This window comes from Prinia subflava, chromosome 5, assembly GCF_021018805.1.
Source record: "Prinia subflava isolate CZ2003 ecotype Zambia chromosome 5, Cam_Psub_1.2, whole genome shotgun sequence".
Classification (NCBI taxonomy): domain Eukaryota; kingdom Metazoa; phylum Chordata; class Aves; order Passeriformes; family Cisticolidae; genus Prinia; species Prinia subflava.
Genome location: NC_086251.1, coordinates 47556196 through 47573506, shown reverse-complemented (window position 1 = coordinate 47573506; position 17311 = coordinate 47556196). Strand labels below are relative to the sequence as shown.

At 36.6% G+C, this 17311-nt stretch overlaps 1 protein-coding gene across 1 annotated transcript in view; it reads left to right on the top strand.

The window, feature by feature from the left end:
* Positions 1-12847, top strand: part of TRIP11 (thyroid hormone receptor interactor 11) — a 30293-nt gene extending 17446 nt beyond the window's left edge. Inside the window, exons 11-20 of the mRNA XM_063399237.1 lie at positions 189-329; positions 548-741; positions 1731-1894; positions 2210-2313; positions 2547-2646; positions 6309-6390; positions 7105-7219; positions 7877-7999; positions 9265-9412; positions 10755-12847. Coding sequence (XP_063255307.1) covers positions 189-329; positions 548-741; positions 1731-1894; positions 2210-2313; positions 2547-2646; positions 6309-6390; positions 7105-7219; positions 7877-7999; positions 9265-9412; positions 10755-10963 — 1380 coding nt within the window. The 3' untranslated portion in view covers positions 10964-12847. The remainder of the gene's footprint in view (positions 1-188; positions 330-547; positions 742-1730; positions 1895-2209; positions 2314-2546; positions 2647-6308; positions 6391-7104; positions 7220-7876; positions 8000-9264; positions 9413-10754) is intronic.
* The last annotated feature ends 4464 nt before the right edge of the window (positions 12848-17311 follow it).

Below are 17311 nucleotides of genomic sequence, written 5' to 3'. Positions count from 1 at the left end.
CTTATGACTGTCTCTTCAAACTGGACAGGTTCAAAATAATACTCTTTCTGGTTGTTTTTCTGTGTTGCAAGGCCATAGATGTCCTGCCTTTTTCCTTGTTGATGTGTAGTATCTTCCTGCTAAAGACTATGCCTCTGGTAAAATTGTTGGCTGGCCATGTTTGAAGTACTTGTTTATGTCTTCAACAGGGCAAGACAGGAGAATTGAATCAGCTATTAAATGAAGTTAAATCAATGCAGGAAAAGGCGGTTACTTTTCAGCAAGAGAGAGACCAGGTCATGCTAGCACTCAAACAGAAGCAAATGGAGAGCAATGCCCTGCAGAGTGAGGTACCACCAAATAATTTCTAGCTGCAAGAAATAAATGAAAAACGAATAAGAAATTGCATCTATAATATTTTTTTGGATTATTTTCGTACCAATCACTTGTTTAAGGCACTCAAAATTAATACACCTGCAATGTGTTTCAATGGGCATGTGTTACTTTTGCTTAATTTCTTTTTTATAAGAAGTGATAGTCCAAGCAACTTAAGGTATGTTCTACACAGGTGCAGCATTTGCATGAGAAGGAGCAGCGCCTAAATCAGGAACTGGAGAGGCTGCGGAATCACCTTTTAGAAATGGAAGACTCCTACACCAGAGAAGCTTTAGCTGCAGAGGACAGAGAGGTCAAGCTAAGAAAAAAGGTTTTGATTTTGGAAGAAAAACTTGCATCCTCATCAACTGCAGTGGAGAATGCCAGGTAGTCCTTTAAATATCACAGTTAATTAAACTGGTGCTGATGCCTCTGTTATACTGAGCTGCCATCCTGTAGCATACTAAGCACTTGAGGAAACGAAAAGATACAAACTTTCATTACTCAGAATGAAGAGGGTGATTTGAAATACACTTGTCTACTTTTGAGAATTTAATGTATTTCTCCTTTTAGTAGCAACTATTCTCAACAGTGCTTAGAACTAGAAAAAAAAATCCTTAACCCATGAATTTAGTTGTGTGTTAGAAGAGTGACTTTCAAGTCAAGGTTTCATTGAAAAGATATTTCAATATCTTTTTATACACTTGAGTGTATAAAAGTCTTACTTTGTACACTTCAATGCACAGATGTGAGCCTCATGCCTTTTGAATTGCTTTCAAGACACATACACATTCTTACTTTGGGCCTGATACCATGGCAAGTATACACTGCTGAGAACTTCCTTCTTCTTAGTGTAGACATATAGAGCAAGATGCATTGGATTTCTCATGGGTAGCAGAATCTGGGAGGTGGGAATATTTTTGCAGAATGGAACATTCTAAAACTAAAATGGAAACTAAATGGAACATTCAATCATAAGCAAGATACACTGAGTTCTTGGAGACTGGGTTTAAAAGTAAAAACTGGTAGAAAGACCTACTGATTCATAGTAATTGAATCAGACAACTAGGAAGATATAGATTCTTTTTTTTTTTTTTGTAAAGATGCTGTTATAATAACAAAAAACTAGGATTTTTTTCTAATACAATTCAAATAAAATGGGTTAATAGGGTTTTTTTCTTTTTATTGTAAAAATTTTGTTGCCAGACTTCTTCAAAATTTCTTTTTATGTTTTGTTTGTTGGTTTTAAAGAGGAATTGAGGGGGAAAGTGCCGTAATTTTTGTAAATTGAGCTGAAAAATTTTTGGTAAACTGGGATTAAATTTTCTCTGTGATAACTTCTGTTACTTAAGTAATGTGTCTTTTTTTTCATTAAGTCATCAGGCTAGTCTGCAAGTTGAATCTTTGCAAGAGCAGCTAAACCTAGTTTCCAAGCAGAGAGATGAAACCATGCTGCAGCTGACCATCTCCCAGGACCAAGTGAAGCAGTATGCGCTGTCTCTGGCCAACCTGCAGATGGTGCTAGAGCAGTTCCAGCAGGGTAAGGTTGTCAAGAAATAGCAACGATTGCAACAAGTATTTTGCAACTGGAATAGTTGCCGTATTTTGGTGCTTTTGAAGTGTTATTTACCTCGTTTCCTTTTTGATAGCCTGAACTTCAGAATCGGTTGTCTGTTAAAAAACTTTAAAAACCAGTTCTGTGAAAACTGTTGATCAATATCGCATTTATGAAATTTGAATTCCACCTCTACCTCAGATATGATAATGCTGAGGTTTTTCAATTGCATTTCCCTAGAAGAGTTACATGTTGTAAATTAAGATAGTTTTGTTTTGTCTCTTACTTTTAATCCTTTAGAAGAGAAAGCTATGTATTCAGCAGAGCTGGAGAGACACCAAAAGCAGAGTGCAGAATGGAAGAAGAAAGCAGAAAACCTGGAAGAAAAAGTTGTATCACTGCAGGTGGGCTGAGTAATGAATTTGAATCTTGTGAAACTAAATTGTAATTCTTCACTGAGCAAACAAAGTAGCATTCTTCTGCTGAGCCTCTGTTTTCTGAGGATGTTTACAATCCAGTTATATGAAGAAGTGGTTGCAGTGTCTTCAGCTGTTATGTCTGATGTGTGTGGTATTAGGGCAATTCTGATAGTGATCTTCCTGCTTCTCTTTTTGTCTCTTTTCTACCCTCTATTTAGGTGAGTTTAGAAGAGGCAAATGCTGCCTTGGATGCAGCATCAAGGCTTACTGAGCAGCTTGACATCAAAGAGGAGCAGATTGAAGAGCTTAAGAAAGAAGGTAACTACATTTTTTTCATTTCTGCTTAAAATATTTCAAGGAGCTGAGGAAACAATGTAGTATTCCTAGAAACTCACCAAAATTCATATCCTAAGAGAGACTAATTCTGTGCCACATCCTGAGGGCTTCCTTGTTTATAAAGCAAATATTAAAAAGTATGTTTACCTTCTGTTAGAGATCTTTCTCAAAAGAAAGCCCTGTACAAGTTTTCTGGGTTTGTTTTTTTTTTCCTGTAAATACCAAGACACTTGATTTAGCTCTGTAAGTGTCTTAAAAGTTGGTGAAATACCAAATATTGTCAGATTTTCCAAAGTAGCTACCATATTTGACATGGATACAGGAGTACAGTGAGGTAAAGGTGTGCAGCTGACAAGAGATACAGAGGCAGCAGCTCTTGCACAGATGTGACTGCCATCTCTGCTGGATACACTGGTAACTCATGCTTTGAACATATGCAACTAATTATTGCTATTCCTTTTTAAATGATAATCAGTCTTACTCTTGTAATAAGTGATGTTTTCTTGAAGCATTCTTGCTTATGACACATAGGTGGTGTCAGATCTCATTTGAAAGTCTTCAGAATGCCAGCAAGAACTCTACAAAAAAGTTATGACTTTTCTGCTACATATTTGAATTTGTACTTACTTCAATTTAGTTCTCTTTTAAGTGCAATTTGGCATCCAGGTGGGCATAGAAGTGCTCCCTGAGTTCACATTTGAATTTTACAAGCTAAATTCAATTTCAAACTGCTGCATAATGTACAACTACTGATCTGGTTTTGAATTGACTGATCTGTATATCTGTATCTCACTACAGACATTCATAGCAAAGGCTCACAAACATGCTGGATTAAAATTAGCTTTGGCATAGGCAAATACTGCACTCTTAAATGGGAACTTCTTCATTAATTTTGATGTTAAACCCTTGCATAAGAAAACAGGAGGGGTTTAAACTCAGAGAGAAAATGGAGTATCAAGCAGTGTTGTATTGGCAAGCAATTTACTTGATAAAGAAGTTGAAATGGAATTGTTGCATTAAGGAAACAACACTTTAACCTTGTTGTAAATCATGATTTTTATAGGAAAAAATATCACTTCGTATTCTCTATTTATACAAGAAAACATAAAATGTCTTATTGCAAATTGGCCAAATACATTCCCAGACACAGTTTTGTTAGCCAAATCTTTTGAAGGATTCCTTTATAGATTTTTTTGGCAGGAGAAGTGATTTTAATGGAAAAATTGTACCAGATGCAGTTTTCTGCCATAAATGGTTAACAAATTATTGGAGACTGTAAATGTCTGGTTTACAGCAGTCCATGCTGAATTTTGGCTCAGGACCTTTTTGTTACTTAGTGTTTTAATGTACCTGAAGTACGTGTTTAAGTTCTTTTCAGCTGCAGGGTTCTATTTTAGAGGGAAATTTAAAAAATACGTTTAATGATAAAGTTGCATAGTCACTGTGGATAGAATATAGCTGTGTAGTGATCCTGAAAAGTTTACCCTTTTTGATATAAAATATTTTTTTATTTAAATTATTAATACTTTTCATTTAAATTGTTCATACTTTTGTTTTAAAATCCATCATAAAGGAATAAATGAAGTGAATAAAAATTGAAAAAGCAACTCAAAATTGTCTTGCGTTGTAGAGAAATAGCAACAATCTAAAATTTAATTGAAATTTGTTTTCAATTGCTTCTTGTTTATCTTTTTGTGGCATTGGTAGTATAACTCTCTTTATTCCCTTCTGTTCTGTGGACATCCAAAGAACAACTCACCTATGCATCATTCTATATTTATATAGAATGTATCATTCTATAATTGTATTGCATATGTTTTCCTTCAAGTATTGGTGTCATATTTAACCGTATTTACAAAGCAGCATAATTTTAAGGAAATGTCAGCCTTGAAACCATGAATTGATTCTCCTGTGCCTCACCCTGGTGTGTTGAGAGAGGAGTGCTGAAGAGCAATCACATTATTGGAATGGATTTTGATGCATATGGATGTAGTTGTTACAAGAGATATTGTTGTGTAATACATGTTTTGCTTTAGTTTTTAACTTGCTTTGAACAAGGAGCTTACTCTGTGTGCTCCTTGAATAAGATCCTTCCCAGCATGACATTAGTTAGTTTGTTCTATTCGGTACTCCTTAAAATTCCTATTTGTGAACTAAAATGTTTGTATAAAGATGTGGAGTATTTGAACAGGGCATATTAGGTTGTATCCATTTCACATACTGGCTCTTTGATGTGTATATATACAAAATCTCTTTGTGAATTCTCATTGAGTTATTGGTGTTAATTGAGAACCATGTTTTGTCAACACAGTTGTGGCATGCACTTATTAAAGACTGACAGTTGTAGAAATGAGTGGAATCCTTTTCATGCACCACAGATTATTTGAACGTTGTAAAAATTCATAAAAGTCATTTTTCTTACAAAGATGTTGAGGCTTTTTAGAAATTAACTGTGAGATAGATAAAATAAAAGTGTATCTTTTGTGGCTTCTTTATGAAGCATTTTTAATTAATGTGAGCCCAAAAATTGTTAAAAACTTAAGTTGATCAGCAGTTTTTCCAGAGGATTTGGAGGTAAGCATTAAACCTCATAGAGGGAGAAGGGGAAAAAAGTTCATCCTGTCTGCTTGTATCTATAGGCTTGAGTTGGTCTTCACATGGATAGTCCATGTCATAGTATATTTGTCAAGTTTTTGTGTGTGAGTAAGGCTTAATTGTACATTTATTAGGCTTCAGAGGCAGTATCTTGCACAACCCCAGTTTGGTGAGAAATTAGGTTTTTGTGGTCTTTATGGTCTTAGGTCACCTCACATTCATTGACTTATAATTCTGGCCTATTTATTCAGCTTACAGGCCATGAGGCCTGACTGAAGTGTTTGCCATTTTTCCCTGTCTTGTTTTTGGTTCACATAGCAGTGGCATTTCATCTCTTCCATGTTTTTGTTCCCAAGAGTATGGGTAATCTTGCATATATCTGCCTCTCTTGCCAGTATTCTGAATTATGAAGCACAGCACTGTTTCTACAATGCTTAAGTGTGTCCCAGCATGCTGTTTCCAGAGCTTGCAGCAGTCACAGCAGTGGGAAAGGTCCAAGCAGAACAGACCCTCAGTAAGCTCCTGATGTTGCTCTGCTAACCAGTAATTCATCTAGGAAACCTGAGAACTCCTTGGTGTTCAAAGGCTGTAGCAATCTGATAGTGGGGTACACAGAATACCTGGGCTTGGGTGATATTGGAGGTTAAGGACAGAGATCAGAAGGACCTGATGCCAGCATGGAGCTTGGTCATTGTGAAGAGGATTGCCACCACAGGACTACACACCTTGCTGAGGAGTTTTTTTCCAGTTCTGTATTATTTAGATAGAAAAGAGCAGTTGATCAGACCTTCTGCTATGGTTTTATTTAATGTTTGTTCTTGTACTTCAGCTTTGAGTATCATTCCTGCAATTTCAGCTTGTGATTTCCAACAGCAATGACTTACTAAATTAACACCTTTTTATGAAAAAATCATATTGATTTTATGGTTTTGTTTTTTATTTAAAAGCACCATAGCAATATTTATGAAGGTATGTATTATTGATAAATTTTGCCACAATGTTTCAAAATTTTGGTTTTTGTTTCTTTTGCTGTGACATTACATTTATAGGTGAGATCAGAAGAGAAATGTTAGAAGATGTACAAAATAAATTAATGAACCTTATGAACAGCACAGAAGGAAAAGTTGACAAGTAAGTCTTTAGTGAAAGATTTGGTCTAAGTTTTTGGGTTTATTCCTCTCGATATACAGATGTAGCACTCACAGTTGCAAGAGTAGGTTGTCTTGTAATTACACTTTTATTATTTTGACATTTTTCAATTGCTTGGTGGTTATAAATAGTAATTTTGATTAGTAAAACGAATAGATATGTGACCTTGGCTCACTGATGTGTTTCTAAAGTAGAACTGCATTTCTGTAGCCTGAGCTCTGCAAATGGAGATAATTCTTAATAAATGTATTTTATAAAATTCAAGGTATGAACAGCAAGCCTTTTCACATGTCAGCATCACCTGGATGTCATGTAAATCTCTTCCTTGGTCCTTTTTTTTTCCTTCTCTACCCAACAGAACTGAAACAGGGATAGGCAGATGGGCTCCCCTGTCTCCTTCATTACATCTTGGTTTGGGACTACACAGAGCTTTCTTTTTAAAGGCTCTCCCGAATCAAGATCTTAGAACAAACCTTTTCCCTGGCGGTAGAATGTACATCCAAATTTGCTCACCTTACTGCATACAATATTGGTAATAACTTATAGAAAGAGGTACTTTTTAGTTATTTGTATTTGATGTATTTATTTGTATTACTGTAAATTAGGCAAGAGTATGAGAAATAAATGCATCAATGCTATGGTATCAGCTGTTACACAATAGCAGCTTGTATAAAAGTACCTTCTTTTGTCCTGCAGACTGTTGATGAAAAATCTCTTTATTGGACATTTTCATACTCCAAAAAATAAACGTCTTGAAGTGTTAAGGTTAATGGGAAGTATCTTGGGACTGAAAAAGGAGGAACTTGATCAGGTAATATTTTGCAGAAAACTAGGTGCTTTTTTTTTTCCCCCTTTTTCTTTTTTTCCCCCTTTTTTCTTTTTTCCTTTTTTTTCTATTTTTTCTTTTTTTTTTTTCCTTTTTATTCTTTTCTCTTTTTTCCCTTTTTTTTTTAGTATCCTTACCTGAAAATAGAATGACTTGCTGTTGAACTAAATGTGACGTCCCTGCACATTTTATGGGGAAAGTGTGTTTTTTCTTCTTTCATCTCACCTTTTCTTATGTGGGACTTCTTTATGTTTTTTATATGATGATCATAATCTTTTGATAACATTGTTTTAATAGGGTAGGTTTGCTGAGGAATGCTAATGCAGAAAGGAAAGGATTTAATTTGGTGCTGTTGTGTAGGGTAGCTGTAATGTATCAGTTACAGAAAAATAAGCCTGTTAAATACTTACCTGTGCTATTGTGAAAAATGGGAGGTTATGTTTTAAAATAAAGAGACAGTTTTGTAGACTGCCAGTCTTTGGGAGGCGGAGAATATGATTTTGACAATAATAAAAAATTTTATCTATCTGTAAGAGTGCTACATTGTTATGTGGTATTGCAGCTCATATTTATTCACTTTCTTTTATGTGCTGATTTATTTTGGTTGTTTCCTAACTTTGTTTTCTTTAAATACTTCTCTAGTTATTATCTGAAGAGCAAAGAGGAGTTACAAGATGGGTGACTGGCTGGCTTGGTGGAGGAGCTGGGTCAAAGAGTGTTCCTAGTACACCTTTGAGACCAACTCATCAGAACATTTTTAATAGTGTAAGAATTAATCATTCATTCTCTTGGTTTGAGTGGAAAAATGAGGAGGTTGCATATTAATGCTCATGTTTGGTTCATCAGTGTATTGAGCTTCATTTACTGATGCTGCTGTAATCTTGCGTTAATTGTTTTGTGCCACTGCTTTGGCAAAAGGCTTTTTCCTGCACTACGGAAATATTTAGATGTTGAAAATTATACAGTGATAAGTCTTGGGCTAATACAGAAGACAATCACTGCTCCACTGGCTCCTGGCATCACTCTTTTTACAGTATGGATTTCATCTTGCAAACTATGAATGCTGGAAGTTAAATATATGTGAGAGTATGGAATTCCACAATACTCAACAGTATAGAAGACCATGACTTATTTTGATGATTGTGTTCCCATATGTCCTTTAAATTTAAATTAAAAAACCTTTTCAGCTGCTGCAGCTAGTACCTTTTAAGTACAGCATATAAAACTGATATTTTAAATTTTCAAGTCCTGTAAAGCAACAAATCTCATAGCGTGATCCACAGGAGCAGTTTATCTGTGGAACTTTCCATTTTGCAGGCCAGCAAATAATGTACTCAAGGACCTAGCGCTGAGGGATTGGGGTTTTTGGATTGAGTTTGGTTTTTTGCTCAGTTGATTTAGAAATGTTGAGACTGGATTCCTGTAAATCATCTTGAAGTGTAAGGATTGGGTTTTTTCCCCCTAAAATAGTGCAGGCACATAGGCCATTAAAGGACTGTGGTCTAATTAACTGTAGAAGAGAAAAAGGAATGCTTTTGTGTGAAAAGTACAGGCTTTACTAAGACAAATTTTATATTGTCATGCTACTGACACCTTAATCATTCCATGCTTCCTTTATTTGAGATTCTTTATGAAATAAAACATACATGGGCTTTAAGAAAAGGATTGGGTTTTATGTGTTTCTGGAGGAGAGATTGGTTGAGCAAAGACTAAAGAAATACTGTGATGTTAGTAATAGGATAGAATTCTTGAAATAATGACTTAAATTGATGGTGGAACCATGATAAGAGTATGTGTGTTACTTTTAGCGTTTATCAATTTTGTATAAAAGGCTCTTAGTGAGAACAACAAAGAGTGTTTTTTGAAAATAAATTTCATTGTCACTCACTGAGAAATGCTAAGTACCAAGTGGAAGTACAAAATTGGTTGCAGCCTGTTGACAGCTTTTTATTTTATGTATATATGTATTTTTGACTTAGTAATTTACACCAGAACATCAGTGAAATATAGTAACTAGTAGCTTCTTACAGTCTTTTTCAGAACTGTTTGTGAAATTCCTTGAAACTGAATCTTGCCCAAGCCTTCCTCCACCGAAGCTCTCTGTTCATCACATGAAACCTTTAGGACCAGCAGGAACTGGTAAAACTAGCAGTAGTCCACCCAACAGTCAAATGCAAGGTAATATTCAAATCTTTACAAAGAACATAAATAACTAAGGGTGGAATTTTCAAGAGGATTTTAATGATTCTGTGCTTTCTCACTTGTAAATTATGAACATGATTTCTTCTCCCCAGCCATGTCTTATTTTGTCATTTTTTTGTTTTTTTCAATCTTTCTCCTACCTCTCCTTCCAACTGCATCTATACCTCACTTTCTAAATCCTCAATACAGAAGATTAGAGGGGCCAAACTCCCTTTAATATGGGAAGATTTAACAGCACCCGTTAGAGCCAAACAGTTGCTGTGTAGACAACTTTGTATGGTGTAGTAGTGAACCCAGTCCTGATTTTCAGCATCCCTGTTGATCAGCTTGTGTTGGAGTGAAGAATGCAAGTAATACAACTTTGCAGTGTCTCTCTGGTGTGTAGAACCTGCTTGCTCAGTGAGGACCAAAATAAAGTCAGTTAAGTGTATGGCCAGGTATGAAATTTCTGTAAGCTGTGCAGGAGTGTTGACTTTGATTTTTCTAAGACAGAGAACAGTTTGGCTTATATTATGCATGTTAAATTAATTTACTTTTGTCTTAAGTAATTTAAGATTCAAACCTTCAATTCAGCTGGTCCAATTTGTTCTTAATTTTTTTATATGTGTTTAAGACTTCACCTTAATATAGGCCTGATAGTTTGCAGAAGCTTGTTTGGTTTGAAACTTAGCTGTAAACTCAAAAGAAAATAAAAACAAAAAACCCCAAACACCAAACCCCTACATATTTATATGTATGTACAGAGACAGAGATGCTAAAAACCCCTCTTTCAGTTCATCTAAAGTAGTTGGATGTTACAAAGTGCTGTTTATTTATGGGGTTTTCTTGGGGCTGACCCTGGGGAAGCTGTGCCATGTGTTGGGAAACCTTCCTGTGCTCTGCATTGTAGTGCCTGTGCCAGGGCCCTTACACCTCTGCACAGTGCTGGAGTCAGCGTGACAGATACTTCATGTCTGGCATTGCAGAGGTGAACTGAACTGCAAAGGGTGTTCATGTTGCCTGGCAGATGTGCACTTTTTTTTGGTAGCTTGAGCTGTTACAGAATTTTGGTAGTGGCCTTGGCATTGCTGGGTTAACACTAGCCTTGATTTTAAGTCTTTTCCAACCTAAACGATTCTATGGTTCTGTGAGAGACGATAAAAGTCTTTGAGGGTGTCTACATTCCATAGCAAGGAGATTTTCAAGGACTTATATCTTGCAGAAGTAATAGGCAATTTTAGAACGTCTCTCTGAACAAATGCTGAAAATTAGGAATAGATTTAGGAGTGCTTTTTAACAAAGTGTTTTCATTGTTGGTTTGGGTTTTTTTACGTTCCAGATTCTCCAGTCGCAGGAATGGGTAGAAGACCAGATGCAAATCCATTTTTAGCACCTCGGTCTGCAGCAGTGCCTCTCATAACACCAGCTAATAGTTCTGGACATCTGCTTATGAAACCTATTTCTGATGCATTGCCTACTTTTACACCACTGCCAGTGTCCCCTGATGCCAGTGCTGGTGCTGTCTTAAAAGACCTGCTAAAACAATAGACAATCTTGGATTAGTATGATGATGGAAGCACTTTAAGGAAAATGAGAACACTATGTTGTATATAGTTTACCACAATGAGGCCTTCTGTAAAAAGACATGTATTTGATTGCAATTGTACCTTGCTTTTCTTGTACTTATCAGTGCTTCAGAAATTCTAATGGTGACATGAATAATTGCCTTCTGTATAGCAGACATTCATTTTGGGTGTGGGTTAAATATTTAACTGAGAAAAAAATCTGTCTTGTTGCTAGATTGTCGCAAGACAAATTAAAGGATTTTTAAACCTTAGGTATACTGGGTTGTTTCAGATATGCATAGAGAGCATTAACTCTTTGGTGTTGAGATCTTTTTTTCCATCAAAATGATCTACCATCTACCTTCAATAACCAGAACTAAAAAAAATACATAAAACACCCAATTAATGGTGTTTATTTAATGTACTTTTGGACACATATCACTTATTTACAAGTTCAATTGCATTTGGGGGCAATTTGAGGCACGTTGATCTCTTTGCACAGTGAATTGATATACCCCCCCTAGACTAGCAGCTGTTTTCAGCAGTCAAACCCATCAGCACCAAGGAGTTAACTGTGGAAGTGAGGCTTCACATCCATGTGAAGAGCGGGTAATTTAGCAAATGATACATTTGCATATATAAAGACACTGTGCTCTAATGGTCCAAGTTGTATATTTGAGAGATTTTTTTATCTTGCATCTTGTAGATCCAAATGTAGACTTAAAGCTTGAACACATGTATAGAATTAAAAGGGAGGAAGGTGCTTGCATATCTCAAATGTGTAAATAGGTCTTTGTACAACCAAGGCCAAAGTCAATTATTCTGTAAATTTTGCTGTGATAACTTGTACACTTTGTTTAGCAGGTAAAGAATGAAGTTGCATATTAAAGAGTAAGAGTCATCATCATAGTGAATCTGAGATAAACATCTTCCATTTAAAATGTGTAATTTCTGAGTCTTTTTATATGCCTCACCTTGTTAAGTCAGTGTTAAGGTAACTGTTGTGGAAGTTCTATATTAGAACTGTCAACCCTCTTCGTTTTCATTAAGGTCCTAGATGAAACTGTTGTAAGAGTTATATTTAAATAAAATTAATTACTTAACTTGTACAGAATCAACCAAAATAATGCAAGAAATTTTTGCATTTATTTATATAGAGGTCAAATAGTGAATTTTTTTTATTGCCTGAAACCTAGCAAAGGTTTTTGTAATTGCTGTACTTTCCTTAAGAGCTGTTTGAAACCCTTTTCTCCAGGATAGTAATGTTTCATGGAAGACTTGGCAAATTCATTACTGGATTGACCTACCATATCGGATTTTGATTTTAAATTTTTTACCCCATTATGGACAGTTTGGCAGTTTGATTTCTGAAAAGATAGCAGCCACATATTTACCAGAGTAAATTTTGTGTTATGTAATAAATGTAATGAGAATCTCAAATTACCTCAGCTGAGAATATTGCAGTTAGGTACTTCAAATTTACGTCTTCATTTAAACTGGACTGGAGCTACCTTTTTTTTTCTCTATAGTAATTATAAAGAGAAGTGAAATCAGATGGCTTCTGTGCAATCTCTGTTGGTCTTGTAGTAATGTCTGTTTAATGATATATAGTTGCTTCGGAATAAAATTGCCTTTTGGTAAGCCAAAGCAGAAGGAAATGTTTAGTTTTAAAAAATTATGTGACTTACATGTTGTGAATTACAAATGGAGTCATGCTGCTCAGTATTCTCTGAAGATACTAACTGAGCAGTTCCTAACTTTTTTTAATGCATTGTTTTCTTCTTTAACTGCAGAGAACTTAATATGTACACATTTCTCTTCTAGGAAGCTTTCTAAATGCCAATAAAGAAAACATAGTGAGACCATTTATTTCTGCATGCTGTAAATCAGTTCCATTTATACACAAAGCTATGAGTTTGAAGAGGAAGACCTAATACCAAGCAGAGGTACTGAAGAACTTTAGAGTTCCTCATTAAGTTCCTTGGTGGAGAAGAAAATCATCTACAGCAGAGATACAAAAGGCTTAAGTCCTAGGAGGTGAGCTCTGCTGAACTCTGGAGAAAATCCTCATGGCTTAGGGGTTTCTGTTCTGAGGCTCATTCCACAGCTACACTGTTGAGGTTTGAAGGTTTGTTAGAAATCAGCTGGACTCTGTGTTCCAGGTAGTACTTTTGTACAGAAAAGTGTAGAATAACTTCATTGCTTTGTTTCTTTCTTCCTTCTTGGAATGTTTCACAGAACATTACAAACATTTAAGCTGTTTTCATTGAACAAATAGTAGATATATTTTTTCCTCCAATTTTTCTTCTGTGTTTACTTTGTTCTTGATAATTGTTCCATATATAGTTGCCTTGCCAGTTTCCCACATGTACATATATGACTCATGTAGTCTGTCCCGTTAATTGTGTGGGTCTTTCACACAGCAGCATGAGGAAAAAAAACACTGATGTTTATGAACAAGGTGGAGCAGTTGAAATTTTTCATCCTTTCATTTAACATAATCATTTTCTGTGGCTTTTGCAAGGAAAAAAAGGTGTCTGGTTCTCCTAGTTTTGATCTAACAAGCTGTCAGTTATGTTTAGTGGAAAGGTAACAGAATTCTAGTAACAGATTCATTTTGCAAGCTTGATGAAAGGGGGAGGGGGAATAAAGGTTAGAGTTTTCCATTCTTCTCTTTAGACTAATTTTTTTAGTATTCTTTGCTTATCTTGCATTCCGTGCAAAGGGAAGGAAGTAACTGGTTGATCTTTCTAATTGCCACTGTAAAGGAATGCATGGTGTGGGGTTTGGGAGTTTATGGGGAATTTTGGGGGAGGAATGTTGGGGAGTTTTTTGTTGGTTTTGGGTTTTTTTTCTTAAACTTCCTGCATTACACCAGCTAGTCACAGCAATATAATTTCACACGTTATAGTGACCAGTATAGAAATAACTGTTTGGGGTTTTTACCAAGTGCCAATCCCCTGCATTTTATTATTGTTTCTTTTTTTCATTATTGACCATTTTGCATAAGTAGTTATCAGTAAGGCAGGCAATCTGGACTAGGAGTGACCGATGGCTTCTTCTGAAGCAGAAGAGGCAAAATGGAAGATGCTTGCCTTGTAAGTGTTTCACATTATCACATACCTCATGAAAGCTTTGCAGTTAATTCATGTCTTCTTATTGCTTGTGTTGATATACTGGGTTTTTGGTATTTTCATAGGATCATGAAATGGCCTGGCTTGGAAGAGACTTCCAAGATCATCCAGTTCCAATTCCCCTGTCATAGGCAGGGACACCTTTCACTAGACCGGGTTGTTCAAAGCCCCATCCAGCCTGGCCTTGAACACTTCAGCAGAGGCACCCACAGCTTCTCTGGGCAGCCTGTTCCCATGTCTCACCACCCTCACAGTCAAGAATTTACTTTTAATATCTAATCAAACCCTATTCTCTTTCAATCTATAGTCTGTAGGAAAAGTGAAAAAAAATATATTTGAGTTAGTCAACTATTTAGAGGGTTTTACCAGTTATTGATAGAAGAGAGTTTAGAAGCCGTGTGACATGTGGCAACAAACAGTGACAGACTACAGAGCAGTGGTATCAGAAAAACAAATTTAAAAACAAAAAACAAATTTTAAACAGAAAAACAAAGGTTTACTTACACCTTTTTTTTTGTGTTTATTAACAAAGTGAGTGAGTTGAATGTTCTAATCTGGAATGTTCTATCTCCCTTAGTGTAAAGAACATCTAACTCTTCAGAGAGCTGCCTGGATACTGTTTGAGTATCAGCCAGGATCACAAAGGTAAAGGGAGTCTTGGCAGTACTGTGTGGTTAGCCCCAAAGTTTTCATTTTTGACATCAGATGCTGCCTGCATTTCCCCCCAGTGAACTTCCAGATGGCCATGCAAGGTGGATTGAATTGCAGCATGATCAGATGTGGGAGTACAGACCAGGGAGGTTTTACAGATTTGAGGCAACTAGAAACTATTTATTTCATGTCAGGTATGAAATAGAAGCTATTAGCCAGCACTATAGCACAGCCACTTGTATCTAATGTCCATTATAGTACAGCACTTTGTATCTAATGCACCTCTCCAAGTAGTGCATATTTTATCGTTTGGCAGCTTTCTGCCAAGGCTCTCCTACAAGGTGGGCCATGTCAGATGGTTGATTTTGAGTTAGTAAAAACTGACCAGTGCCATCTCCTGACTGCCTAGAATAAGCAGCACTGTTAAACACAACCCTCTGAGAACAGAAAGCCCAAGAGTTACAATGATTCAAATCTAGCTTTTTGTAAATTAGGGAGCAGGGAGCTAAGGCTATTCTAAGGTTTTCAAAATGATTTTGACCTTTTCGAGGCTGCAGAGAAAGCCAGAAGCCCATATTGAGTTTGGCGGAGACAGCTGGATTTTTAGAACTAAACAAAGCTATCCTCATTTGTACAGCTTAGGTAGCCTGAATCCATGAGTTTCCTGAACAGTTAGTGTAGTATTACCAAGAAAAATATATTTAGCCAAAGCAACAAAGTGGCAACTGGATGTAAATAGAGCAATAGTAAGAGGTAGTAGCAGTTTTGAGTAAATCAGGGATAAGAAGTTGGATAAGAATATTAGTTCCTAAATGGGAGCAAGTATAAGAGATGTAAGCTGCAAACATTATTTCACAGAATCCATTAGGTTGGAGAAGACTTCTGAGATCATTGAGTCCAAGCTTTAACCAAACATACCTTGTCAGCTAGACCATGGCACAGTGTCATTGCATGACAACCTTTCCCATGAAGAAATGGCTCTGGATGTCCAACCTGAGCCTTCCTGGGGGTGGCTTGAGGCTGTTCTCCTTTCATCTGTTGCCTGGAAGAAGAGACTGACTCCCACCTGGCTACAGCTTCCTTTCAGGTAGTTGTAGAGAGTGATATGGTCACTTTCTCAGGAGAATAGAGATAATCAGAGTGATTCTAGACCCTATTTGGGTGCAGATATCCAAGAAGCTGCATAGAGGAAAGGAAATAAGGGATTCAGGTTTCAGCTAGTCGTGGAGAAAGCCAATCCCAGATGGTAAAATTAACCTTTATGTAAAACTGCTTGCTTATCTCCTACAGTACTTTTCTTTATTGTTATATTAAAGTATTTGAGTGATGCTTTTGTTTGTAATAAAGGGGTATTTTCAGAACTACAGCAAATTACCTAGTTGATACTGGTTCACCTATATGTTTTGGTTTACATGCCATACCATGGATACAACAATAAATAGTAGCAGGAATAAAGTTATAGTAAAGAAAGTGGTTTGAATGGTAGACCAGAGCATTGAAACATAGTAATTAAGACTGAAACTTTTTCTGGAAATAGATTTGGAAAATATTTAGACTGCTCTTCGCTCTTCGCTGAAGTGGTGGGTGCCAATAATAATGAAGGCAAACAGAACACTACCTTATTTTTGACAATAGGAGCAGTAACAGATGTAACAGTTTCCAGCTAACTTAGAGAAGGCTTATGAAACTACAAAAATTTGAGGACTACAGGATTCTAAAGAAAATGAATGAGTCATAACTAGGATTGCCAGATCTGTCTGGCCCCAAGTGCAGACTGAATAGCTCATTGTCTGCAGAGTGCCTGGATGAAGGACCTGCAGAGTGCCACTGCAGACAGAGGGGCTGCAGGTGGTACCTCTGTCCTTACTGGACTCTGAACAGAACAGCATCTTCTCAGAACCTGCCAAGTAGGCAGGGCTGGAGATTCAGGGAGCCTGCTGCACTCTGGCTCTGATGTTCTCCTCCTGAACTGAGTCAGTGGTTCCAGCTGCCTTGTACAGGTACTTAAATAGCCTGATGCTTTGCTGGCAACCTGGAGCCTTCACTGCCCTGGCCAAATGGGACTAGGCAATCTAGTTCATCAAAGGAAAGATTTTCAGTAGAAACTCAAATGGAATTGGCTAGAGCTGGTTCAATTGCTCAAAGCTAGAGTAAATGCAAAAATAAACCTCTATACCATGGACCAGAGCTATTTTTCTGAGATATGTAGTTCTTAAGGATAATCTCCAAGAAACTCTATGCCTAAAATATCACAGAATCATTAAGGTTGGAAAAGACCCTTAAGACCATCGAGTCCAACCTTTGATGGATCATCACCACATCAACTAGACTGTGGCACTAAGTGGCACATCCAGTCATTTCTTGAACACCTCCAGGGATGGCGACTCCACCATCTGCCTGGGCAGTTCATTCCAATGCTTAACAACCCTTTCCATGATGAAATTCTTCCTGAATTTCACTGTCTCCTGTGCTGGGCTACCGATTTCCAGATATTTTGGGTTTACTGTTCTGTATTTTATTAATTTGTATTTTTATTATGTATTTGT